At 44.3% G+C, this 26,367-nt stretch overlaps 1 protein-coding gene across 3 annotated transcripts in view; it reads right to left on the reverse strand.

The window, feature by feature from the left end:
• The window catches only part of LOC122543313 (5'-AMP-activated protein kinase subunit gamma-1), a 61,742-nt gene extending 38,978 nt beyond the window's left edge, over positions 1 to 22,764 (reverse strand). The window contains exon 1 of one of the 3 annotated variants that reach the window (XM_043681830.2): positions 22,610 to 22,764. In XM_043681830.2, the coding sequence (XP_043537765.1) occupies positions 22,610 to 22,657 (48 nt within the window). In that variant the 5' untranslated portion in view covers positions 22,658 to 22,764. Of the gene's footprint in view, positions 1 to 11,119; positions 11,229 to 22,609 lie in introns of those variants that run through there. The other 2 variants (XM_043681831.2, XM_087985550.1) reach the window with 2 other exon arrangements.
• Positions 22,765 to 26,367: the final 3,603 nt, after the last annotated feature.

The following is a 26,367-nucleotide window of genomic DNA, read 5'->3' on the forward strand; positions in this document are numbered from 1 at the left end:
TTTTTCTCTGTAAGGGTTCAGAGTCTTTGGAACTCTCTTCCTAAAAGGGAAGCAGTCTTTGAATATTTATAAGGCAGCAGTGGATAGATTCTTGCTAAGCAAGGGGTTGAAATGTTTTCAGGGTAAGTGGGAATGGGGATTGGAGGTTGCAATCAGATCAACCTTGATATTATTGAATGGTAAAGCAGACTTGAGTAGATTAGATTCGATTCCCTACAGTGTGGAAACAGGCCATTCAGCCCAACCAGTCCACACCGACCCTCCGAAGAGTAACCCACCCAGACCAATTCCCCATATTTACCCCTGACTAATGCACCTAACACTACGGGCAATTTAGCATGACCAATTCACCTAACCTGCACATCTTTGGATTGTGGGAGGAAACTGGAGCACCCAGAGGAAATCCACGCAGACATGGGGAGAATGTGCAAACTCCACACACAGTCGCCCGAGGCCTGAATTGAACCCGGCTCTCTGGTGCTGTGAGGCAGCAGTGCGAACCACTGAGCCACCATGCTGCTCCAAAGCAGCTGAGTGGTCGAAGTCTGCTCCTAATATGCATGTTTGCAAGAAGGGTTGATCAGGTTGGGTTTAGAAGAATGAGAGGAAAAATATACAAGATCCTGAGTGGACTTGAAAAAGGTGGATACATGGAACCAGTTTCCTCTTGTGCAGGAGACTACAGTGAGGTGACGTAGGCTGAGAATAAGAGGTCTCCCTTTTAAGGCTGAGATGAGGAGAAATGTTTTCTTTCAGAATGTCATTAGTCAGTTGAATTCCCTTCCCTTGAAATTAGTGGAGGCAGAATTCTTGAATATATTAAAAACCAAGTTAGATTGATTTTTGAGAACCCCAAGGTTTAAGGCGGTGGGGCAGACAGGAAAGTGCAATTGAGACCACAGCCAAATCAGCCATGATCTTGTCAAATGATAGGGCAGGCTCGGAGGGCTTATCCCAGTTTCCAGGTCATATGCTCCTTGTGCTCGACAGAAGGAAAAATTTGGTTTGGTTTGGTTTGGGGGGGTCGGGGAAAGCAGGCAAGGGAGCAGGCTCGGAAAATAAAAAACGTATAAAGCATTACATTTGTCTCCACCACTTTTAGGGTTCGAGTTGGTCTTGAAGTTGTTTAACCAGAATACACAATGGCCAACAAAACCAAAAAAAAGTATGTGAGCAAGGTAATTTATAATTAAAACACAAAATGATATTGTGGCTGCTTTTCGTCATGGTTAATGAATACACATGTAGTCTCACAACTAAGATAACCACACTATAATGGAGATTCAAATGACCCATTGAGATGGTCTGAAGGCTGGATTTTGCTTGAAATCAGCACAATAGTTCAAGCTGATAAGTACCTAATGAATTGCCCAAAATAGTCAGGCTGCTGGACAGTTTATAAGCTTGGGCTCTTGTGGAGCAGTGACTGTGTCCCTAACTCTGGGATAGAGGTTTTAAGTTCAAGTCCCAACTGAATTATAACACATGTCTGAACAGGTTGATTAAAAATACTTTTTAAGTGCTGTTTTTGTAACTGGCTCTTATCACAGTGAACGGTTAGTCTCATTAGTCCTTGATAAGAGTGGACAGTCTAAATGCTGGTGACTACACAACAAGAAACAGAAGGTTATTCTCATCCACTGCTGCATTCTTCCTAACAAACAGAAATGGGCACTTCGACCTTAGCAGGAAGTATGCACAGCAGCAGCAGCTGCTGGTGATGCTGGCAAGAAATTGGAGTTCATGGGAAAATGTAACTTAAGTCATAAAACATCCGCAATGTGAACATTCACAAAAAATAGAAATATTCAAATGCTTTTGCAGTCCCTGTAGATCAGTCTGGGAGAAGGCTAAGTGAACAAAGTCCAATACAAATCAAACCTTTGCGCAAAGCATCTGTCTGTCCTCTTTCATTCACTGAGAATATGGTCAATATAGAATGGAGAGGATGGTTTTTCCTTTTATTTCTGGGCACTATTGATCATTCTAGTTTCAAGGTTGGTTCGAAAAGACCTTGGTTTCCAATTCAAGCCAGATGGATGGAAGGGTCTGAATGGTCTTTAGCTAAATGAATGTGAGCTGTGCCAAACCAGTATCCAACAGCAATAAATCCACAGCACAACACTAGCATAATGTATTGCTATCACTCTCATTCAATACATACATATGGCTGGCTTGGCATAGTAGGACAGTCAGTCCAAGGATGATGCGTAGTTGACGCAGTATTGCCCAAGATCTAACCCCGCGCTATACCAGACTTGGAAACACTGCGATTTGGACACAGTGAGCAAATAAAAACTATCCCATTCTCAAAAATGTAATCCCCAAGGGGAGTTATGATCAATATTCACTAAATGTGTGAAAAAAGGCAAGTGGCAGCAAGCCACTATTTCCAAATATCATCCTCTTGAATCAAGGCAGAACTAAAACACTTAATAGGAAGGTCCTGGGCATTGTTGCTGAACAAAGAGACCTTGGAGTGCAGGTTCATAGTTGCTTGAAAGTGGAGTCACAGGTAGATAGGATAGTGGAGATGGCGTTTGGTACACTTGCCTTTGTTGGTCAATGCATCGAGTACAGGAGTTGGGAGGTCATGTTACGGCTGTACAGCACATTGGTTAGGCCACTTTTGGAATACTGTGCACTATTCTGGTCTCCCTGCTATAAGAAAGTTGTGCAACTTGAAAGTGCTCAGAAAAGATTTACAAGGACATTGCCAAGGTTGGAGAGTTTAAGCTATCGGGAGAGGTTCAATAGGCTGGGGCTGTTTTGCCTCGAGTGTCGCACGCCGAGGGGTGACCTAAAAGAGGTTTATAAAATCATGAAGGGCATGGATAGGGTAAATAGACAAGCTCTTTTCCCCGGGGGTGGGAAGGTCCAAAACTAGAGGGAATAGGGTTAGGGTGAGAAGGAAAAGATTTAAAAGGGACCAAAGGGGCAACTTCTTCACACAGAGGGTGGTGTGTGTTTGGAATGAGTTGCCAGAGAAAGTGGAGGAGGCCGGTACAATTACAGCATTTAAAAAGTCATCTGGATGGATATATGAATAGGAAGGGTTTAGAGGGATCTGGGCCAAGTGCTGGAAGGTTGAACTAGATTGGGTTGGGATATCTGGTAGGTATGGACAAGTTGGACTGAAGAGTCTATTTCCGTGCTGTACCGCTCTATGACTGCACAGATTCATACAGATGATGTGTACTCAGAGAAACTGAACTGCCCATTACCATAAAAGATTTCAATAGCTTCAGCTATCCAAAACTATCCACTGAAGGATCCTGCTCTCCTAATATGAATGGCACTGAGCAAAGTCATATACCTTCAAAAACTGCACAATCATACCCATAAAGTTACACAATTCATGAGTTTATGAACAATAAAAATGGATTTAATTTGCTTGATAACTTTTGCTGCAACACATGGCAGAATGTCAAGTCAAACCATGGTCAAAATATTTTGATCTGAAAGTTACAGGGAGTCCAATAAAATTCAACTTGTGTCCATGCAGTATGCTCCATTTGCAGATGTCTCAAGAAAATTATAATACTCCTAATATTTACAATCTACCTTCCACATCAGGTATAAACCCCAAGGGCGAAACTAAAGGATACACAGAAGCAGTTCATGGATGATTTTTGTTCCTTTAGTTAAGAGGTGACTGGCTTGTCTCATATCCTTCCCACAGCAAATGTAACCAAGATTGGGAATTTCATAAATAACAGGGAATTAAACCTCATATTTGAAATGCTTGCATATTGATGAATTTCACATTTAGGAATGTTTGAAACAGGCTCTATCGCCTGCGGCTATGTTGAATGGCCCACTGGTTGGTTACCACCCATAAAGATTGCTGCATTTGACTCTGTTTAATTGAACCATCTTGTTTGATATTGACATGACTAGAAAACTATGATGCTACTAACACAGCAAAATTTCTGGGCTGACAGCTTGTGTATTACATCTCACTGGTCTCACTCATTTACAGGACAAATAAAAGTATCTGACAATCAGCTCACAGGAATAATGCATGTCTCCTGCGAGTATCTGTAACAGCCTCAAATATTAGTTGCTGCCTGCGGTGCTGCTCATGAGAAATCCAAGCCGACACTGTTTTACAACTGGAGGAATGCATAATACGTCAAATATAATGGATCTCCTGTGGTTCTGCTCCCAGGCTAAACAATTAGGAAAATACCACATCTCTGTCTGCCTCTGATCATCTCCCTCTTTGCCTCTTGCACGTTATCTTGCTCGCTCCTTTTTGCTCCAAGGGCAAGGAGTCAAACTTCTGCCAGCTACAGGAATCATGTCGCTTGTGCATCTCTGGGATTGTAGCAGGAGCTATTGGAGTGTGGTTGGGAGAGCTGGGGACTGAGTGGGAAGAGAGCAGGAAGCCGAAACCCCAAGGCAGCACTGGGAGACACAGGCTCTAGCTGCATTAATAATATTGTTACTGTGCACCCCACTTTCCACTGGGCTGGTTCTATTACTGCTGCTGCATTCGGTTTTATCATGCATTGATTTTACTTCCATTTATATTGCAGCCTGACAAAGGTAAGCCCAGGACCTTGGGTGACCAGTGTTGGGCCTGGAAGCCAGACAACTAGTGCATGGCTCAAAAACAGAAGGTTACAAGGTTACCACAATGGCCAGAAGGCAGGAAGTTTTCAGGGGATGCTAATTAACTTGGAAACTGGGGCATGATATTTTTACTTTTGGTACAGAGATTAATTTAGCAGCACAGTTGTTTTGTAAGTACACGTGCGATTCCCAGCAAAGCCCATCCTAGCTTCAATCCAGAACTCTCCACAGACAAAGGTCCCCTCAATACAGGACTCATGTCGGTAGGCTAAACTGAACACATTCATTTGGGTAATGGATGTCACTGGCTGGGCCAGCATTTCTCATCCCTGGATGCCCTTGAGAAGGTGGTAGTGAGATGCCTTCTTGAACTGCTGCAGCCAATTTAGTGTAGGTAGACTCAAGATGCTGTTAGGGAGGGAGACTTAGGAGTTTGACCCAGTGACAGGGAAGAAACAGTGACATATACAGTCATAGAGATGTGCAGCACAGAAGCAGAACCTTCAGTCCAACTTGTCCATGTTGACCAGATATCCTAGCCTAATCTAGTCCCATTTACCAGCACTTGGTCCATATTCCTCTGAACCTTTCCTATTCATATACCCATCCAGATGTCTTTTAAATGTTATAATTGTACCAGCCTCCATCACTTCCTCTGGCAACTCATTCCATATATGCACCACGCTCTGCATGAAAAAGTTGCCCCTTAGGTCCCTTTTAAATCTTTCCCCTCTCACCCTAAACCTATGCCCTCTAGTTCTGGACTCCCCCACCCCAGGGAAGAGACTTTGTCTGTTTAACCTATCCATGCCCCTCATGATTTTATAACTCTATAAGGTCACCCCTCAGCCTCTGATAGTCCAGGGGAAACAGCCTCAGCCTATTCAGCCTCTCCCTATAGCTCAAACCCTCCAACCCTGGCAACATCCTTGTAAATCTTTTCTGAATCCTTTCAAGTTTCATAACATCCTTCCTATAGGAAGGAGACTAGAACTGAACACAATATTCCAAAAGTGGCCTCACCAATATATCCAAGACTAGATTGTGCGAGACTTCAAGTGGAACTTGCAGCTGGGGGGAATCAGCTATCTTGGTCCTTCTAAACATGGTAGCAGTCATTGGTTCAGATGCCACTGTCTAAGAAATCTTGATGAATTTCTGACATCTCATTTTACCAGAACAAAGCCTCACTTTTGACAGACTGTGTGCGAGACACACAGACAGAGACAGAGATAGTGAGTCAGCACAGAGGACAGTTGTTATAGGGCTAAGGTACAACCAAGATATTTGGTTGAGAGTTTTATTTTGTGGTTATTATTTGTTAATGCAATAGTCAGCAGTTCCAAACACAGCATGAGAATCATATACAATATCGTTTAAACAATTTGATTGTTTGGTTTTATGGCACTATGTAAATAGTACTTACTGCTGGCCGCAGAGAAGATCAGTGGTACAATTCAGTGATTTGTGGCTACTTTTGAGTAAAGTGGTTACATTTGCAACTTAGCTGTTGAATAAAGCTGTTTTTGACTGGCACTCTTAACTAACAATAGACTGAGATCTTCGAGGTGCAGATTTGCTGACATACATGAGAAAGTTTTTTAATTTCATGAATAAGAGAAGCTGCATTTACAGCATCTGATCTTGTGAACTGCTTCCTTGTTGCTCAGAAAAGTAAATTTAATAAAGTCTTGCACAGGTTTTGGTATTCTCAGAAAAAAGAAATGTTGGCATGCTGCACTCTATTCTGGCGTTGTTTTTAGAGCGAAGTAGACAGCATTACAAAAATAAAATGCTTTAAACACCCTTTGCAAGTAACTTTCACCATAATGCAAGTGGTTTAGTCTTTTTTGAATGCTTGTGGGTAGTCACTCAATAGATCAGAAGCTACAGTTAGGCTACAGTTTTCATATTTTACAATCCAGGGTTCTTCCTGCAGAGCTGAAAATCTTCCCTCTATCTCAAGTTCTGCATTTTTCTTAAAATATCAGGCCTGCCCTTTGCATCTCAGCAGTTCCTGACAAGACCGATCATGACCCATTCAAGTGAACTCATGATGCAATGTTAGGTGGGTCAGGGTTAGTGCTGAGGAGGATGCAAAGAGGCTGCAGTGTTACAGACAAGTCGGGTGAGTGGACAAGAACATGGCAGACTGCACGTGATGTGGCAGTGTGATGCTACACATTTTGGTCGACTTTCTCAAAAATTTGGATGCCAGGAGTGGGACATATGTGCATTCAAAGGGACCTGGATGTTTCCATGAATGAATTGCACAAAGTAAACATGCAAGGATAGCTAAATGTTAGGAAGGCAAATGGTCAGTTAGGTTGGAAGATAAGAAATCTTATTGTAATTAAGCAGGCATTGGTGAGGTGACACTAGAAGTGGGATTACTGTGTACAGTGCTACCCAAAAAGGAATATACTTGCCCTTGAAGGAGTGCAAAATTCACTAAACTGGTTCCTGGGATGAAGGGATTGTCCTATGATAGGAGGTTGAGACAACCAGGCATATACTGTTTAGAGTTTAGAAGAACGAGAGCGGATCTCAAATATATAAAATTTATGATGTGTGGGAGGGTCGATGCTGACAGCTCCTTTCTCCTGGCTGGCGAGGAGCCGGGCCATTCAGGCCTGGGGCGAGGAGCCGGGCCATTTAGGACTTGACGAGGAGAAACCTCTTCATTCAGAAGGTTTGTGAATCTTTGGAATTCACTAGCCCAGAGGGTTGTGAATGCTCAGTTGTTGAGTATGTTCAAGATAGCAACTGGCAGATATTTGGATACTTCAGGAATTAAAGGATATGGGGATAATGCAGAGGTTGGAATAGACTAGCTGTAATCTAATTGATAGGGAAGCAGATTAGATTAGATTCCTTACAGTGTGGAAACAGGCCTTTCGACCCAACAAGTCCACACCGACCCTTCAAAGAGCAACCCACCCAGACCCATTCCCCTACATTTATCCCTGACTAATGCACCCAACACTAAGGGCAATTTAACACAGCCAATTCACCTGATCTGCACATCTTTGGACTGTGGGAGGAAGCCGGAGCACCCGGAGGAAACCCATGCAGACACGGGGAGAACGTGCAAACTCCACACAGACAGTCACCCGAGGTCCCTGGCACTGTGAGGCAGCGGTGCGAACCAGCGAGCCACCGTGCTGCCCCGGGAAAGGCCAGATTGCTTGATCCTGCTTCTACTCAGGAAAAAACTGCCTTTTAGAGGAGTTCATCTCAAGTTTAAAAGATGTGGGGAAATGCATTAAATATGGACATCTTGGATGAGGTATGGCAGTCTAAGTGCTGAGCAGATCTAATGATATTCGAGAGGGCTAACTGAAAACTGAAACAACAGCACATCAAGCTGCCTGCATTACTGGTTAGCTAAAATAATGAGGACCACTGGAGAAGATGCGGTCAGGTCAGCTCCATATCCACATTCAGCAGTGCTGCCCTTTGAACTGGCAATACCGAAACACAAGAAATAATACTGTGGCAAGTAATCCACTCAATTCAAGTGTGCTCTGTTGTATCTGAATCCATCTGTGTAAATTCCCATTGATTCCTGTGGGAAGTATCTCATTGTTCAGTTTGAGATGAACACTGCTGCAAGACACTGCCTTGGTGCACTGTCTGGGAACAAGAGGGATCACCTATTCTGAAAGGCAACGTGAACCAGGTTCACAGAAGGGAAGGTCGACAAGACAGTGTCCAGTTAAACCACATTACACACGATTCATGGAACAGACTGTCTCGAGATGCAGGGGATCTGACATTTCAAAGGCCTTTCAATCATACCTCAGCTGAAATTAGAGAAAAAGATTCAGTTTCTGTTGCGTTTGCAGGTTCCCCAGGCCTTTAGGGTGAGAGGGGAAAGATATAAAAGAAACCTAAGGGGCAACTTTTTCACACAAAGGGTGGTACTCATATGGAATGAGCTGCCAGAGGAAGTGGTGGAGGCTGGTACAATTGCAGCATTTAAAAGGCACTTGGATAGGTATGTGAATAGGAAGGGTTTGGAGGGATATGGGCCGGGTGCTGGCAGGTGGGAGGAGACAGGGTTAGGATATCTGGTCGGCATGGACGGGTTGGACCGAAGGGTCTGTTTCCGTGCTGTACATCGCTATGACTCCAAGAAGCCAAACAAGATCAAAATATTTGTGACTGCAGCTCTAAATGTCAAACATCAAACAAAATGGAAACTAAAGCGCGGGCTATAAGGAAATTAACTTCTTTTGTTCAGTTTCAGGAGATTCACTGAACCTTCTGAGAGGGTTTTTGTTTAATAAAAAGTGTTGTGACAGTCCCGACAGAGTCATTGCAAAGGAGATGGGTGCAGCTTTATTCCTTGAAGACAATTACTGCTTTGACAGATCTAGTGTTATTTATTGAGGAGTGGCCAGGAGTGAGAGGAAGCCTTTTTGAATTGAAACACAGTCTCATGATACGAGAGTGAGACTGTGGTCACTTTTGCTTACAGATAACACAGGTCTCTCTCACAGTCAAAGCAGCAACTGGAGACTTCTCTGCCAATGATGAATCCGACACAAAAGGGCAGACAGCAATTCCTGTTCTTTCTGTTGGAGGTACTTTACAATGCAACAAGATCCAAATATTAACAAATTCTCCTTATCATCTGTATACTTGCAATGACATCAATGCACAATGTCGCTGGATATAACACAGACTCATGTGTTTTCTCCAGTCAAGCTCTGACCAAAGCAACACTTCTCCATAAACATGATCAAGATCTGAAGCAAGCTAGAATAAGCTAGAAAGCTCCTGCAACAATGCTGTTCAGAGAATGTTTAAAGTAATTCCCTAAACACAGCATTAGATCAAATACTGTGGGTGTAGAATGTGCTTTAAATGCTGGTAATAAGTGGCACAGAGTTCAGCTGTGCAATACCAATATGCCAAACTGCATGGAATAGGGCAAGGCCAATATAAAGAATGCAACTGCTAAGATTTCTTTGAGAAAGATAAGACAGAGGCTCAAAGTGCGAGATGATTGTGTGATATCAGTATTGCAAAGGAAAGTAAATCATTCACGGCACATTGTAGTACTTTCAATTTATAGTTGTATAGGGCAGCGCAGGACTTTAGTGCATTAATGTATAAACAGTTCTTCAGAGTCCCATGGGACTGAATAGAATATGAAATTGGACCTTTAGAATCTCTTTTTAGATTCATTTTAGTTAGCAGCATTGAGGCATGCAAATGCACTACAATGAGTTCAATAACCAAAAGACCACGCTGGGTTACGACTGTCATGAAATCCCTTGAACATTCGAGACACATGTATAAAACAGTTTAGTCACAGCTCTATTTCCTCCAATTAGTGGGGTCATTGTTAAACTGGAGAGCTCAGCTCAGTGGAAGGATATTCAAGGACCTTCTTTTGAAGTACTTATTATTACAATAGCTTCAAGCAGCAGTTTACAGGAATTAGAAGGAAAAGAGAAACATTCCAATTTTTATATCGAAACTACATTTTTGTCATGCCTTATACATCTCTCAAATAGCTAAAAGATCATTTGCAATCATTTCTAATTTTCAGTCACTGCAATGTAAACAAATATGCCAGCTGACATCCGCTTCGAAGAGTGCCACAGATGGCAAATGAAGTATGACCAACTCAAAAAAAACGATGATGTTGGATTTACACAGCAGCTCAGGCAGCATGTGTGGTGAGAGGACAGTGAGAGTGAGTTAGTGTTTCAATAGAACAGTTTGAATGACTGGAACACAAGTGGAGAAAGACTTTGATTACAACAACCTTGAAAGGAGGTGAACAAGAGGGGACTTCTACAAGTCTAGAAACATCATAAAAAGGGGCCTCACATGCTGCTACACCATTCAATGGCTGACCTTGTATATAAACTGGACTTTTCCCACATTCCTCGATTCCCTTGCTGCCCAAGAACCTATTGATTCCAGTCTTCAATATACCCAGTGACTCAGTCCCCACAGCTCCCTCAGTGACAGAGAGCTCGAAAGATTCACCAGCCTCAGAGTGAAGACGTTTCTTACGTCAATACAAAACAGATGATACCTTATCCTGAGAACATGTCCCCACGTTCTAGATTCTTCTCCTGGGGGAAACATCTTCCCGTATTTACCCTTTTGAGGCCTCAGAATTTTCTGTGGCTTGAAAGGGCAAAGCTGAGCACTGATTCAAGACAAGACAATAGGTACAAACCGGGACAAACACATTCCTGTAAAACAGAGTGCCACAGAACTGACAACAATTTCCAGATGAGATCAAAGGATTCATTCAATGACAAAAGGTTGGTTGTGTGCTGAGTAATACTCAAGGTACTTGACACATTTGAAGACCAGCAGTGCTATCACTGCCAACCCACCAGTTTAGAGGGATATGAGCCAAATGAGACAAGATTAATTTTGGATATCTGGTCAGCATGGAGTTAGACTGAAGGGTCTGTTTCCATGCTGTATAGCTTTATGACTGTCGAAATCCTGATGAAGGGTTTACGTCCAAAACATCAACTCTCCTGCTCCTCAGATGCTGCCTGACCTGCTGTGCTTTTCCAGCGCCACACTTTTAGACTGACTCTCCAGCATCTGCAGTCCTCACGTTGTCTCAGCTCTATGACTTTGTCCTCCAGGAAAGCCCAGGTAAAAAGCAAGACATCACTACCAACAGCTCTTCAGGTGTTAACTGGCTGCTCAAGATCTAGGCATAAGTAGCTGGCAGAGCTGGCACAGATCTGATTATCAAACACAGCTCTAAGTAGCAGCTCAGTGCCAGTCACAGCTGGATCACACAAGATCATGGACTGCAATGACAAACAGATACATACTGAAAAGAACGACATGATGTAACCTGCAGCTGTCTAAGCCACACAATAACTGTTCGAGGTCTGAACAACACACACAAGAACATTTCTTCCCAGCATGAATAATTAAATGGAAGTGAAGTAGTTATAAGTTGCACATCACTAGGTGCAATTCATATGAGTCATTTAAACATTGTATTTATTTTAACACAAGTACCATAAAATAATTTTAGTTTGAACAGTTAATGCTTACAACAGAATATCGAACTGACCTACCAATAGAACATAACATACCAGAACACAGAATAGTCATCTGAACAGCAACACAATGCGAGCTTGAAGCACAGAAGCTAATGTAACTGATTTAGTTCTTTAAAATGAAAATGTATTTCCTGCAGTACTAGTTAACCATTTCTCAAGAGTAAATAGAAATATCTGGATGACTCCCGGTGCTACAAGTGAATGAGGGTAGGAATAGGAAGATAGAGCAGATGAATGCATGGCTGAGGAGCTGGTGTTTGGGAGAAGGATTCACATTTTTGGATCATTGGAATCTCTTTTAGGATAGTGGTTACCTGTACAAGAAGGATGGATTGCACCTAAATTGGAAGGGGACTAACATACCGGCAGGGAGATTTGCTAGAGCTCCTCGGGAGGATTTAAACTAACAAGGTGGAGGGGGGGGGGGTGGGACCCAGGGAGATAGTGAGGAAAGAGATCAATCTGAGACTGGCACAGTTGTGAAATGAAGCAAGTCAAACAGTCAGGGCAGGCAGGGACAAAGCAGAGAACAAGGTAGGACTCATAAATTAAACTGCATTTATTTCAATGCAAGGGGCCTAACAGGGAAGGCAGATGAACTCAGGGCATGGTGAGGAACATGGAACTGGGATATCATAGCAATTACAGAAAATGTGGCTCAGGGATAGACAGGACTGGCAGCTTCATGTTCCAGGATAGAAATACTCCAGGAAGGACAGAAAGGGAGGCAAGAGAGGAGGGGGTTGGCGTTTTTGATAAGAGATAGCATTACAGCTGTGCAGAGGGAGGATATTCCCGGAAATACATCCAGGGAAGCTATTTGAGTGGAACTGAGAATTAAGAAAGGGATGATAACCTTATTGGGATTGTATTATAGACCCCCAAATAGTCAGAGGGAAATTGAGAAATAAATTTGTATGGAGATCTCAGTTATTTGTAAGAATAATAGGGTGGTTATGGTCGGGGATTTTAAGTTTCCAAACAGACTGGGACTGCAACAGTGTTAAGGGTTTAGATGGAGAGGAATTTGTTGAGTGCGAACAAGACAATTTTCTGATTCAGTATGTGGATGTACCTACTGGAGAAAGTGCAAAACTTGACCTACTCTTGGAAAATAAGGCAGGGCAGGTGACTGAGGTGTCAGTGGGGGAGCACTTTGGGGTCAGCAACCATAATTCTGTTAGTTTTAAAATAGTGACGGAAAAAGATAGACCAGATCTAAAAGTTGAAGTTCTAAACTGGAGAAAGGCCAATTTTGACGGTATTAGGCAAGAACTTTCAAAAGCTGATTGGGGGCAGATGTCCGCAGGTAAAGGGACGGCTGGAAAATGGGAAGCCTTCAGAAATGAGATAACAAGAATCCAGACACAGTATATTCCTGTCAGGGTGAAAGGAAAGGCTGGTAGGTATAGGGAATGCTGGATGATGATAAGAAAAAGAAGGAAGCATATGTCAGGTATAGACAGGATAGATCAAGTGAATCCTTAGAAGAGTATAAAGGCAGTAGGATTATACTTAAGAGGGAAATCAGGAGGGCAAAAAGGGGACATGAAAGCGCTTTGGCAAATAGAGTTAAGGAGAATCCAAAGGGTTTTTACAAATACATTAAGGACAAAAGGGCAACTAGGGAGAGAATAGGGCCCCTCAAAGATCAGCAAGGTGGCCTTTGTGTGGAGCCACAGGAAATGGGGGAGATTCTAAACGAGTATTTTGCATCAGTATTTACTGTGGAAAAGGATATGGAAGATATAGACTGTAGGGACATCTTGAATAATTTCCATTTTACAGAGGAGGCTGGTGGGTGTCTTGAAACCGGGAAAGGTGGATAAATCCCATGACCTGATCAGGTGTACCTGAGATCTCTGTGGGAAGCTAGAGAAGTGATTACTGGGCCTCTTGCTGAGATATTTGTATCATTGATAGTCACAGGTGAGGTGCCGGAAGACTGGAGGTTGGCTAACGTGGTGATACTGTTTAAGAAGAGTGGTAAGGACAAGCCAGAGAACTATAGACCAGTGAGCCTGACATCAGTGGTGGGCAAGTTGTTGGAGGGAATCCTAAGGGACAGGATGTACATGTATTTGGAAAGGCAAGGACTGGTTAGGGATAGTCAACATGGCTTTATGCGTGGGAAATCATGTCTCACAAACTTGATTAAGCTTTTTGAAGTAACAAAGAGGATTGATGAGGGCAGAGCAGTAGATGTGATCTATGTGGACTTCAGTCAGGCGTTCGACAAGGTTTCCCATGGGAGTTTGATTAGCAAGTTTAGATCTCATGGAATACAGGGAGAACTAGCCATTTGGATATAGAACTGGCTCAAAGGTAGAAGACAGAGGGTGGTGGTGGAGGGTTGTTTTTCAGACTGGAAGTCTGGAGTGCCACAAGGATCGGTGCTGGGTCCTCTATGTTTTGTCATTTACATAAACGATTTGGATGTGAGCATAAGAGGTATAGTTAGTAAGTTTGCAGATGACACCAAAATTGGAGGTGCAGTAGACAGCGAAGAAGGTTACCTCGAATTACAACGGGATCTTGATCAGAAGAGCCAATGGGCTGAGAAGTTGCAAATGGAGTTTAATTTAGATAAATGCGAGGTGTTGCATTTTGGAAAGGCAAATCTTAGCAGGACTTATACACTTAATGGTAAGGTCTTAGGGAGTGTTGCTGAACAAAGAGACCTTGGAGTGCAGGTTCATAGCTCCTTGAAAGTGGAGTCGCAGGTATATAGGATAGTGAAAAGGCATTTGGTATGCTTTCCTTTATTGGTCAGAGTATTGAGTACAGGAGTTGGGAGGTCATGTTGCGGCTGTACAAGACATTGGTTAGGCCACTTTTGGAATATTGCGTGCAATTCTGGTCTCCTTCCTGTTGGAAGGGTGTTGTGAAACTTGAAAGGGTTCAGAAAAGATTTACAAGGATGTTGCCAGGGTTGGAGGATTTGAGCTATAGGGAGAGGTTGAATAGGCTGGGGCTGTTTTCTCTGGAGTGTTGGAGGCTGAGGGGTGACCTTATAGAGCTTTATAAAATCATGAGGGGCATGGATAGGGTAAACAGACAAGGTCTTTTCCATAGGGTGGGGAGTCCAGAACCAGAAGACATAGGTTTAGGGTGAGAGGGGAAAGATATAAAAGAGATCTGAGGGGCAACATTTTCACGCAGAGGGTGATAAGTGTATGGAATGAGCTGCCAGAGGAAGTGGTGGAGGCGGGTACAACTGCAACATTTAAAAGGCATTTGGATGGGTATATGAATAGGAAGGGTTTGGAGGGATATGGGCCGGGTGCTGACAGGTGGTACTAGATTAGGTTGGGATATCCGGTCGGCACGGAAGGGTCTATTTCCATGCTGTACATCTCTATGACTCTAAGTATCACTGCTTCAAGAATGAAAGCTCATCAGGACTGACACAGTACAAAGCTACTGTTAATGAGAACTGCAGTTTCGGACAGGAAATTAGAAAGCATTTATGATATGCACAGATGGGGAAATATGAGCAGCATATTAGACACGATCAGCAGTGATTGAAAGTATGGATGTTCACAATCAGGGATGCAAAATTACTAGCTGTCTGCCTGTTTCTCAAGCCATGGACTTTGGCTCAGGAATTCTGTAATAGTATTTATGTATATTTCATGGATTTGTCGGCTGACTACTCTGTGTTATTGTAGGATAGTACTTGGCATTTTCAACAGAAATGGCACTTTTATTTTAAAAACTGTGAGCAACCAATGTCCTTAGAAAACAGCGATGCATGTGGGGTCCCTGCTATTGTGCCGATAACTGTGGGGGTTCTCAAAGATTTGGCAGAATGGCTTTAAAGGTCACACTCATATGCAATAGGCCCATTGGAGCCCTCCAGAGAGGGTTAATCATTGTGTACACACTAACAATCCGGTGATGAAAATCCAGAGTTTTAATAAAACTCATCATCTAAAAAAGGACAAAAGTTGGCAAAATTAATAACAAATAGTGAGCTGTATTGAAAACAGGCAGAGACCAAACAGTGCTGATGAATAAGAGGAAAAAAAAATTGCATTTTTAATTGCACTTTGCATGGGTGCCCAATTAAGTGCTTTTTGACATGTTGTGAGCTCCCACAAATAGCAAAGTAATTAGGATTGGCTCACTGGTTTTCCATGATGTTGAGGAATGAATATTCGCCAGAACACTAGCCTGAACTCTCCAGTTCTTCTTTGAAAGAGTGGGATCTCTTCCATCCACCTGAGCAGATAGGTGGGGCCTCAGTTTACTGCTCCCTTCAAAAAGACAACACTGCCAACACTACAGCACTCCCTCAGTACTGCCACTCCAGTGTCAACTTGGACTTTTCTGCACAAGCCCTGGCGTGGGACTTGAGATTCAGAAATGAGTCAGCCACAGCTGACAAGAATCTCCGTTGATGTTGGGAGAAGTTGCTGGAGTTGACAAGGATTTGGTCTGGGTGAGCTGCTATGAAGAACATTTATAAACAAAACTGGAGAGGATACTTGGATTGTGTATCATGAAATCTGGAAATGACTGCAAGCTCTGCTGGCTAGCTGGCAGCATTAGGGGAGACTGATACTGTTCAAGATGGAATTTAGTACGATAAAAATGCACACCAGAACCAAAAATATGACACCCGTGATAAATGATTGCCCATTTATAAACATGGAAAATGACTGCCCATTATCGACCTTCACAAAGCACTGACTGTATGCAACTGTTGTCATATTGCTGAGCATGCGCTGTGGATGCATCAGAAGAGTTTCTGAACATTAGTCAGAATAGACTAGTTTAACCCTGGACAACCCACTAAATCAAAGAAAACAAATCAAAAATACTGCAGATGCACAAATTGGAAGGAAAAAAAAACTATTGACACCAATCAGGCAGGAATCATCTGCAGAGGAGAGGAAGAAACTTAAGGTGAACGTTTCAGATCTATGATCTTTCCATTTGCATTATCTTTTGCTTTTGTCATTCAACCGTATGGAGTAGTAGGCATTACCTGCAAAAGTTCAGGGCTCTCAGATGTATTTCGTGCATCCAGGGTCCCACTTGAACTGCATGCTCTGCCTAAACACTATTGTTTGCTCAGCACTGGCACAAAGACACCAAAGCGGCTGCATGGACAAGGTGGCTTTAACACTGCACACTGGTTACAATACAATTGCACTTTGGTGCTCCGATGCATCATCAAGCAGTTTCCCCTGAATAGCTGACTCCTCGTCCATCTGAACTCACAAGAGATGTGGGGATAAGGCACCTTTAATCAGTACTCCATGTGGGGCTTTCAGTAAATAGCCTCAATCTTCCCTGCTCAATGGTAACATAGGAATCAAACACAAGGGCAGCTTCCACACTCTCAATGCTGAAACGTTCAAGCAGTACTGCATTTGTGGTTTTCCTTTTTTGGATAAGGTAGAATAGGTGGAGAGAGAATCTCCACCTCTCCTTGCAAGTTTTACCCATAATTACTCACCTTTCTGGAGATTAAATAAGTTCTGGAAAACGCAAATGAAGTGTGTGGGGTAAATGAAATGGGTGTAAACAATTTATATTCATATTTTTTAGTATCAAACAACAGGGAAAAGATCAGAATAACTACTGCAGTTCCTAAATTGTGATTACTGGCAGTAACGACTTTAGACAAGGAGACAAATGCAGTCACGTACTTCTTCACTTTTGCAACAAGACATCTTCTCCAAATGAACCAATGCTTATTGCAACACATTCTATCCTAATAAAGTCAATAACACAAGAGCAACAGTAGGCCATTCAGCCCATCCAGTCTGTTCTGTCATTCAATGAGATCACGGCTGACCTGACAATACTCACCTTCCGTTTTTCCCCATAACCATTGATTCCTTACTGATTAACATTCAGCCATGAATATTCTTGATGACCCAGCCTTGACAGCCCTCTGTGGTGAAGAATTCCATAGACTCTCAATCCTCAAAAGAAATTCCTCCTCATCTCTGCTTTAAATATTCTGAGATTATGCCCTCTGGTCCAAGACTCGCACAACATTTGCGCATCTCCCCTGTCAAATCCTTTAAAGGGTCTTATATGTTGTTTCAATACGGTCACCTCTCATTCTTCAATTTTCCACCAGGCACAAACCCAATCTACTCAATCTCTCCTCATAAGACAGTGCTTCCATAGGTGGTATCAACCTAGAGAACTTTCTCTGGACTGCCTCCAATTACAGCATATATTTCCTCAGATAAGGGGCCCAAACCTCTTCACACTATTCCAGCTGCGGCCTGAGTAGTGCATTGTATAGTTTTAGCAAAACCTCCAGTCAAGACAAGTTTAGTACAAACATGTTTCAATTCAAACCCTTCATGGTTTCACACATTAACTACAGAGGAACCTCTATTATCCGAACGACACAGGCAGGGAGTATTTTGTTCGGATAATCGAATGTTTGGATAACAGAGTTTAGCCAAGCATCAGGACCTTGCGATCTTGCCAGATAATCCAAAATTCGGATAATCGAATGCCAGATAATCAAGGTTCCTCTGTATTTGTTGTAGAACCATGTGCAGTGAAATTAGGGGGTGGTTCTCATCATAATTAAAACACAGCATTGTACCCCTGCCCGGACGGAATTTCACATTGGCCCCAAAGTCCCGTACTTCCCCCGGGAACCTGTGCCCCACAACCTGAGCCACCTCCGGAATTTTAGTTTTGCCCTTTTTAAAGGACATAAAACGACGGGCCCTGTATCGGCTGCTGCTGCACACCGTCCACCTCATCTCTCTCACCCACCGTCCAGACACGCCGTGGCGTGCCCATTTGCCACCGGGCGGTGGGGATCCCCAGTGGAGGGCTCTCTACACGGGAGTCCTCCCCTCTTTCTCTCGGGGATCTGGGGTGGAGGGTGCTGCACGCAGCAGTCCCCTGCAACCGCAGATTGCGGTGGTTCACAGACTCCCAGCCCAACTGCTTGTTCTGTGGCGCTGTGGACCATGTATATATTGGGTGTGGGCGTTTGCACTCCCTTTTTGATTTTCTGAAAAACCTCCTCCTCTGCTTTTGGTTGCAGTTCAGTCCCACGCTCCTGATCTTCAGGCACTCGGTATGGAGGAAGGAGGGCAGGTCTGAAGACCTCCTCGTGAGTCTGCTCCTGGGCCTGGCCAAACTGACCATTAACAGGTCGAGGCAGCGGGCCATGGAGGGGGCCGTTAGGGCCGACTGCCTGCCCCTCTTCTGGGGTTACGTTAGAGCCCGGGTGTCCTTGGAGAAGGAGCACGCGGTGTCGACCAACACCCTGGAGTTGTTCAGGGAGAGGTGGGCGCCGCAGGGAGTGGAGTGCATCATTTCTCCCTCCAACTCTATTTTGATTTAGTCCCTACCCTCCCCTTCACTGTTTTGATCACACAGCACTGCCCTTTGATGTGAAGGGCAGTGTTTGTCACTGGCCACCCGGGTGTTTTCCTATCTTCCTGGTGGTGGAAATTGAATAAAGATTCGTGCACATTGTGTCTTTCACTGTGTCTCACACCTATACACACACCATGGGTGCTGGGGGAAAAATAAGCACTACCGCGGTGAGGCGGTATTGTGGGGGGGGGTTAAAAAAAATTAAACAGAGATTCCTATCACACAGCACTTAAAAAATGAGGAAAAAAAAAAAGAGGGGAAAAAAACACAGCATTGTACCCCTGCCCGGACGGAATTTCACATTGGCCCCAAAGTCCCGTACTTCCCCCGGGAACCTGTGCCCCACAACCTGAGCCGCCTCCGGAATTTTAGTTTTGTCCTTTTTAAAGGACATAAAATGACGGGCCCTGTATCGGCTGCTGCTGCACACCGTCCACCTCTTCTCCCTCACCCACCGCCCGGACACACCTTGGTGTGCCCATTTGCCACCGGGCGGTGGGGATCCCCAGTGGAGGGCCCTCTACACGGGAGTCCTCCCCCTTTCTCTCGGGGATCTAGGGTGGAGGGTGCTGCACGCAGTGGTCCCCCGCAACCGTAGATTGCGGTGGTTCATGGACTCCCAGCCCAACTGCTTGTTCTGTGGAGTCCGTGGACCATGTATTTTTTTGGGTGCGGCCGTTTGCACTTCCTTTCTGATTTTCTTAAAAACATTCTTCTCTGTTTTTGGTTGCACTTCAGTCCCACACTCCTGATCTTCGGGCACCCGGTACGGAGGGGGGAGGGCAGGTCTGAGGACCTCCTCGTGGGTCTGCTCCTGGGCCTGGCCAAACTGGCCATAAACAGGTCCAGGCAGCGGGCTGTGGAGGGGGTCGTTAGGGCCGACTGCCTGCCCCTCCTCTGCAGTTATGTTAGAACTCGGGTGTCTCTGGAGAAGGAACACGCAGTGTCCACCAACACCCTGGAGTTGTTCAGGGAGAGGTGGGCGCCACAGGGAGTGGAGTGTATTATTTCCCCGTCCAATTCTATTTTGATTTAATTCCTGCCCTCCCCTTCACTGTTTGATCACACCGCATTGTCCTTTGATGTGAAGGGCACTGCTTGTCACTGGCCACTCGGGTGTTTTCCTATCTTCCTGGTGGTGGAATTGAATAAAGATTTGAGCACCTTGTGTCTTTCACTGTGTCTCACACCTGCACACACACACAACATGGGTGCGGGGGGGAAAATATAAGCACTACTGCAGTTAGGCAGTAGTGTGGGGGTAAAAGAAAAAATTAAAAAAAAATACAACACTCTTCAACCAATCCTTAGAAGTGCGTCATCCCCTACAATGCCCTTCACAGCTGACAAAAATATTCACACATCATTAGCTACTGATGACTGTATCAAAACAGCCACAAGTAACACTGAAAAACAGTCAGATTCAGTATCGCTACCCTGTTGCAGCAGAAACAATGTTCCACAAATATCAAATGCTGTGAGATGTTCTAATAAACATTAGCTTCTCATGAATAACTAACAAATGGGCTCAAGTTGAGGGATTCTTTGGAACTGGTACAACTTGTCAACCAAATGAATTGAAGGTACTCAGACTTTTGTGTTGTTGCTACATTTGCATGAACTCTTTTTAAAAAATACTGTCAGACGGATTAATTTTCATTAGGTGGTGATTGAATTATTCAGTACTACTCAAGATTTCATTGCAGACAGCTTCATGTGCCCATGTGTCATGTGGAAGGGGTAAACCAATATCTTTATTGCTGTCATAAAATCTTTCCAACCAGGAAATCTGTCCCATTTTATGCTATAAAACTAATGCAAGTTAATATTTACAATTCTGAACTTTATTCTTTACACTCCATTTTCAATGACAGAAGATGCACCATTTCTGCCATATCATCACTAAATAAAATCCATAAGTTTCTTCAGAAGTGTGGTCAGTAACAAATCCAAATAGTGAATTTGGCAGAAACTGGCTTACCTGAAGAGTCGTCAATAAATGAAACCACAAGGTTTTTTTTTTAAAAAGTAATTTCAATGAATGACACAGGGCTAGATTAACACAAGGTAAAAAGGAATAGAACATCATGCTTATAGGTTCAGACAAAGTAGACTGGGAAGAGGCCACAAATCCATCCATTAAGCCAGTGGGCCTCAGATCAGTTCCAGTTTAAAATGTTTGGTGCAGGTGCTGAACAAATTGAAAAGTACTTTGAAAATTTCAAGTATATCAGAAGCATAGAAGATTTCAAGATGACATTTCAGTAAAACATGTCTGGGTTGCTATATCTAATGCTAATGTTGATCTTGCTTTGCGCACCTCCTGTACCATGCAACCTGTAGGCCTTGCTCTGTCTGAGCACCCTTTCATCTCTATACCCTTACTTGCTATGATCTGCCTGTACTACTTACTACTTTTCACTGTACCTAGGTACATGTGACTACAATAAATCAAATCAAAAATCTGCATACGCTGGACGTACTAAGATCTTGTGGCACAGTGGCAGTATCCCGACCTCTAGGCCAAAAGATCTGGGTTCAACTCGTACCTGCCCTGGAGAGTGTCATAACATGTCTGAGCAGGTCGATTAAAATAACTAAACTAAATGCATGAGATGTGAGACACACAGATCTGGCAGGACCGTATTAAGATAAATTTCTAGTTGGTTGTGATTTCCAACATAATACCTCATGCTTTTGGTAAAGAATAATTTGTTCAGCATTTGGGGAAAATTTTAAAATTCCATAGTCAAGATATTGATTACATCAAGGCTACATTGTGGCAAAGAGAGCAGTGCACAATGCCAACTTTGTAGTAGACTCAATTTGTTGTAACTACCTTTGAATACTTTATATCAATTGCTTAGAATATAGACGGAACATGAAACAGCAATTAATCATATATGTTCAACCAACAAACATGTTATACAAATATAATAGGTAAGGATAACAGTCATGTTTCAGGAACCAGAAAAAAAAATGCTTCACTCTCTCGGAGGTCTTTCTCAAATCTAACCGGGGACTATGTGCCGTCCACTTTGTAACAGTTACTCCAAATAAGCAGGAACTGGGAGGCGGGTAATTTTGCTGGGTGGCAAGAAGCAAGCACTGAAAGGTTACCCCAACAAGTCCATCCCTTCCACAATGTCTTCTCTTACAGACTCAATTGGATACAGTACATACAAACGCAAATGGGAGGCTTTTGCAACGCTTTCCTTTTACCCCTGCACTCTCCATTCCCAAACAAAAACTAAATACACTACCATACTCATCCTTCCTTTTTTTTGACATGACGTTTTTCAGTAGATCGACCATTTATGGCTCTCGACACCAAATCTGGATAACCTCCCTTCCGACTGAGATACCCCCTCTACCCAGTTCTTATTAAACCCAAAAACAAAATTGGTCCCAAAGAGTAGAACTGGAGCAGGAAGAATTAAATAACCTAATATTATCAATGATTTTGGATGCAGGTGGATGATTCAGATCGGATTCATTTCATAAACTTGAGCTGTTTAAAGCATTGATGCTGCGGAAGTAGGTGGCGCCCACCACCCAGCTCTTCACCGGGGGTTCAGCCATTTCTCGCTTACCGAATCCATTGCTCCACTGATCGCTGTCCCCTCTTCTTCAGTTTTCATTCACTCTGTTTCTCCCCACACCGGACTTTCACCTCCGCTTCTCCGTCCCCATCCACATAGCACCGCTTCCGTTCCGCGCCTCCTCACCAACAAGTCGAGACCAGCAAGATGGGCCGCCTTTGCTGCTCGGCACCATCGCAGCTGAGCGCACGGACCCGCAGGCGCCCCCTGCAGGTTCCAGCAGGCACGTCGAGAGATAACACAGGGAAACAAGCAGGCTGGGACGTTATAGAGTTGCAGAGATGGCCAGCATGGAAACAGACCCTTTGGTCCAACCCGTCCTTTTGCCCGAAACGTCGATTTTACTGCTCCTCGGATGCTGCCTGAATTGCTGTGCTCTTCCAGCACCACTGATCCAGAATCTGGTTTCCAGCATCTGCAGTCATTGTTTTTACCAACCCGTCCATGCCGACCAGATATCCCAACTCAATCAAGTCCCACCTGCCAGCACCCAGCCCATATCCCTCCAAACCCTTCCTATTCATATACCCATCCAAATGCCTCTTAAATGTTGCAATTGTACCAGCCTCCACCACTTCCTCTGATCACCATTGTTAACAGCTAACCCGAGAATGCAACTTTAAAAAAAAGGGTTTTGTGATTTACACATGAAAGAAATGAAACTATCACTGTATTCTAACAGATGAAAGGCTTAACAGACAATCAATTTATCAATGTATAATTTCAGTTACATCACACTGCAAATTTTTGCTATAAATTCTGTGTTACGATTGAGCCCTCCACAATCACCTGATGAAGGAGCGTCGCTCCGAAAGCTAGTGTGCTTCCAATTAAACCTGTTGGACTATAACCTGGTGTTGTGTGATTTTTAACTGTGTACACCCCAGCCCAACACCGGCATCTCCAAATCATGCCTCATAATTTTGTAGGAGAAAGTGAGGTCTGCAGATGCTGGAGATCAAAGTTGAAACTTTATTGCTGGAACAGCACAGCAGGTCAGGCAGCATCCAGGGAACAGGAGATTCGACGTTTCGGGCACAGGCCCTTCTTCAGGAATGAGCAGAGAGTGTTCAGCAGGAGAAGATAAAAGGTAGGGAGGAGGGACTTGGAGGAGGGGCGTTGGAAATGTGATAGGTGGAAAGAGGTCAAGGTGAGGGTGATAGGTCGGAGTAGGATGGAGGCGGAGAGGTCAAGAAGAAGACTGCAGGTCAGGAAGGCGGTGCCGGGCTGGAGGGATCCGGCTGAGACAAGGTGGGGGGAGGGGGGATGAAGAAACTGGTGAAGTCCAAGTTCATCCCCTGCGGTTGGAGGGTTCCCAGTCGGAAGATAAGACGCTCCTCCTCCGACCGTCGGGTTGTTGTGGTTTGGCGGTGGATGAGTCCAATGACCTGCATATCCTCGGTGGAGTGGGAGGGGGAGTTGAAATGCTGTGCTACAGGTTGGTTGGGTTGGTTCGTCCGGGTGGCCCAGAGGTGCTCTCTGAATCGCTCCGCAAGTAGGCGGCCTGTCTCCCCAATATAGAGGAGGCCACACCGGCTGCAGCGGATGCAGTAGATGATGTGGGTGGAGGTGCAGGTGAATCTGTGGCGGATATGGAAGTTTCCTTTGGGGCCTTGGAGAGAAGTGAGGGGGGAGGTGTGGGCGCAAGTGTTGCACCTCCTGCGGTTGCAAGGGAAGGTGCCGGGAGTGGAGGTTGGGTCGGTGGGGGGTGTGGATCTGACAAGGGAGTCGCGGAGGGAGTGGTCTCTACGGAAAGCTGATAGGGGAGGGGAGGGAAATATATCCTTGGTGCTGGGGTCTGTTTGGAGGTGGCGGAAGTGACGGCGGATGATGCGCTGTACATGGAGATTGGTGGGGTGGTAGGTGAGGACCAGTGGGGTTCTGTCCTGGTGGCGGTTGGAGGGGCGGGGCTCAAGGGCGGAGGAGCGGGAAGTGGAGGAGATGCGGTGGAGGGCACCGTCGACCACGTCGGGGGGGAAATTGCGGTCCTTGAAGAAGGAGGCCATCTGTGTTGTACGTATTTTGAACTGGTCCTCCTGGGAGCAGATGCGGCGGAGACGAAGGAATTGGGAGAATGGGATGGCGTTTTTACAGGGGGCAGGATGGGAGGAGGTGTAGTCCAGGTAGCTGTGGGAGTCGGTTGGTTTGTAGTAGATGTCCGTGTTGATTCGGTCGCCTGAGATAGAAACAGAAAGGTCTAGGAAGGGGAGGGAGGAGTCCGAGACTGTCCAGGTGAATTTGAGGTTGGGGTGGAAGGTGTTAGTGTAGTGGATGAACTGTTCAACCTCCTCGTGGGAGCACGAGGTAGCGCCGATACAGTCATCAATGTAGCGAAGGAAAAGATGGGGGGGTGGGGCCAGTGTAGTTGCGGAAGATGGATTGTTCCACATACTTTCAACCTCCTCGTGGGAGCCATAATTTTGTAAACCTCCATGAGGTCACCCCTCAGCATCCGACGCTCCAGGGAAAACAGCCCCAGCCTGTTCAGCCTCTCCCTATAGCTCAAATCCTCAAACTCTGGCAACATCCTTGTAAATCTTTTCTGAACCCGTTCAAGTTTCACAACATCTTTCCAATAGGAAGGAGACCAGAATTGCACGCAACAGTGGCCTAACCAATGTCCTGTACAGCCGCAATGTGACCTCCCAACTCCTGTACTCAATACTCTGACCAATCCTCTGCTGACATCTACACCTTTTTGCAGCAGAGAGTGGCGGGAGCTGGGCGGAAGTGAAGTTGGAGCGCAAAGCCGGTCGGGAAGGTAAGTGATTGTTATTTGAGTGGGTGTGTTCTAGACCCCAGGTCCTACAAAGTAGGGCTTCCCTCCCACCCTCCTCCTCTAACCTAAATTAAAAGTACACAGACTTGCCCCAAAAAGAGGGTCCAAGGAAGTTCCTGTGGATTGAAGAGTGAGGCTTTAGCTCAGGAGTCTTTGACAAGGAGGTTGAGTGAAGTGATTACGCCACAGTTGAAGAGGGTAAAGACATGACTGCCAAGCTGGTTCAGTGTGCTACGTGCTTGATGTGGGAGGCTATAAGCAACTGACAGACAGTTGGCACAAGAAGTTTAGCTTTACATTTTAGCAAGCTATCTTATGCAAAAATAACATTCAGTCTTAAACAGTTAAAGCAATCTCAATCAGGTGAAGGAGTTGCCTCTGGCTGAGTTGTGGTTGTTGTCTTATGGCTCAGGAGGTTATGAACATGGTACATGCTGGGTCTTTTCTTCAGTCACAAAGATACATGCTGGATGTTGTAGTACGGTGCCCTGTTGCCACACACATTTAGGTAAATAAAAAGTCAAGTTCCAAGCTTCTCAGAGGAGCTCAGGCCTCAGATTGTAAAAAAAAAGTTCAAATAGGGGACATACAGCAAAGTATAATAATTCTCACGTTGTAATTTACTTATGTTGTAAACCTTATTTCCAAGGCAAAGTAACCCAGCTTGAGAGAGTTTAAGATGGTGCAAACGTTATTTTTAAAGAGACTTCATGAGTTCACAGCTTGTTGATAACTTTTATTGAATACAGATTATGGTTTAGTTACTTTCATGCATTATTAGTAGTTTTCATTTGAAAGGTTACCTGCGTACTTTTCCTGCATTCAATTATGTTATTGTGAGACCAACATCAAGACAAGATTTCTAACATCTGCATTTAAATATACAGATGATGTCCTGTGGTGCAACTTACAGTAAATCGGATGTGTTATTTTATAAGGAAAGCATATTGAGTACATATATCAACATACC

The sequence above is a fragment of the Chiloscyllium plagiosum genome, unplaced genomic scaffold (genome assembly GCF_037043375.1).
Source record: "Chiloscyllium plagiosum isolate Xiang-an unplaced genomic scaffold, Cpla_swu_hap1 HiC_scaffold_53X, whole genome shotgun sequence".
In the NCBI taxonomy this organism is placed as follows: Eukaryota; Metazoa; Chordata; class Chondrichthyes; order Orectolobiformes; family Hemiscylliidae; genus Chiloscyllium; species Chiloscyllium plagiosum.